We start from the raw sequence: 1,875 nt of genomic DNA, 5'->3' as shown, positions 1-1,875 counted from the left end.
ACAGCAAAATTCTGTTACCTTTTAAAAGAAACAGTATTCAACAGGAAGAAAAGCCCATATACATTACCTGTCAAAACACCAACATAGTTAAATGCATAATGGAAGACATCCATAGGTGACGGGTCAACCTCCTCATATTTAAGCTGGATTGCAAGGTTCTTTTTGTCTTCTTCGTTGTCAGACTTCTTCAGCTGTCCACGTTTCTTCCAAGTGTCATGAACCTCAAAGCAAATACCAACAAGCTGCAAAAATATATTAATCATGATCAAGTGCAAGTCCAGTATAATAAAGGCCTTGTAATTACATGATTGAAGGAAGCACATCAGCCATGCATTCTGTATATTTAATCCCCTGTGGACAGACTAAAGGTAATGGCACACCATCCACAAACATGCATATTTTGGGAAAAAAGTATCTATTTATCATTTATCAACATCATCTGGGCAAGGATAAGAGTGGTTCTTGGTAGCTGGTGAATTTACTATGTGGGAGCATACGCATATCAGAAGATTCATTCATGAGAGGCTATTATGTGTTCGGACTGATATCAGTGAACTTTTTCTACAAGTAGCTATTAAATTCCTTGAAGGAAGCTTTTTTGAAAGTCTTCGGTGAGAATATACAATCAAGTGATATACAAAATTTGTTTGGCACTACAAAAAAAGGTTGCTATGCTCAAAAGACACAGTAAGTTCCAATCATAGCTCACATATTCATTTAAAGACTGAACTGGAATAAAAATCATTTGTAAAATATTCACATAGGAAACCATTTCAGAACTATATTGGTCACAACAAACTAATTGCAAGGATTAATGATAAAACAATATACTTTATGTCTTACTTTCAGTGGTATTAGGTAACCTCATTGGATATTCTGTACAAGGACATGGCTCATAACAGACAAATAATGATGAAACTCTTAAAATCTCTGCTGAAAAAACAAGCTATATCTTTTATTGCTTTGTTAACACCTCTTCCTCATAATGCCCCCACAGAAAGTATATGAATTTTTTCTTGCATTGGCTAACATTCCTATTTTACAGTCTGACCTGGATCCACATACTAACAAACAAATAATCGATGACTAAACTAAAAACCATGACCTTTCACTCACTTACTAGGTTAAAGGTTTGCTACACCAGATAATCAATAAGGGAAGAAAAGTTTGCTGGCTATAACCTTGCAAGTTTTATACTGTCCAAAAATACAAAAGGAAGAAAAATCAACAGAACTAATACTTTACAATCTATCTGTAAAATGATAATCAAATTATAACAAGCTGCTTAAGGAGCTGGTTTACCATTCACATATATGGTATCATTAGCACTTCAAATGTTTGCAAAAACAAAAATAGCTACAATCTAAACGACTTACAAATATTACTAGTAGCTACCTATAAAAAATATACATATTCTTTTCAATGTGATGAAGTAACTACACACACAACAAAGGAAGAGACAATCAAATCTACAATACCCAATCAGTCATTCAATAAATAAGTTGCTGTGAAGTACGCATTAATCTCGAGTGCCTACTGAGGAGATGCTCAAGCTATCGTCCAGTACCTTGAGTGTGATCATCATCTGAACAGCATTAGTGTGTGCAGGTGGCATCTCTAGACCCATGTAGTGACACACACGGAAAAACAGGAGGTACATGAAACTCCAGCCGAAGCTCACAAAATGGCACACGCTGTTGGAGAGTTGTGTGGAATTAGAGCCTAGTATGTCTTGTGATGCTTTCTTTTTACTTACATAAAAAAATCAGAAATATAAAAGGCTTTAAAAATAAGTCAATAATCAGAAAAGATAAATAAAACAATATCTACAAATGCAAAGAAAAACTACCCTAACACATAGAGACACACATAAAG

General features: G+C 34.5%; 1 protein-coding gene across 1 annotated transcript in view; it reads right to left on the bottom strand.

Moving 5' to 3' along the window:
* The window catches only part of LOC119582154 (lysophospholipid acyltransferase 7-like), a 7,260-nt gene that overhangs the window by 1,011 nt on the left and 4,374 nt on the right, over positions 1–1,875 (bottom strand). Inside the window, exons 2-3 of the mRNA XM_037930392.1 lie at positions 1,568–1,694; positions 68–242 (exon numbers count right to left, since the gene is read on the bottom strand). Coding sequence (XP_037786320.1) covers positions 68–242; positions 1,568–1,694 — 302 coding nt within the window. The remainder of the gene's footprint in view (positions 1–67; positions 243–1,567; positions 1,695–1,875) is intronic.

Source organism: Penaeus monodon, chromosome 15 (assembly GCF_015228065.2).
Source record: "Penaeus monodon isolate SGIC_2016 chromosome 15, NSTDA_Pmon_1, whole genome shotgun sequence".
Lineage (NCBI taxonomy): Eukaryota > Metazoa > Arthropoda > Malacostraca > Decapoda > Penaeidae > Penaeus > Penaeus monodon.
This window is presented reverse-complemented; position numbering and strand designations above follow the sequence as displayed.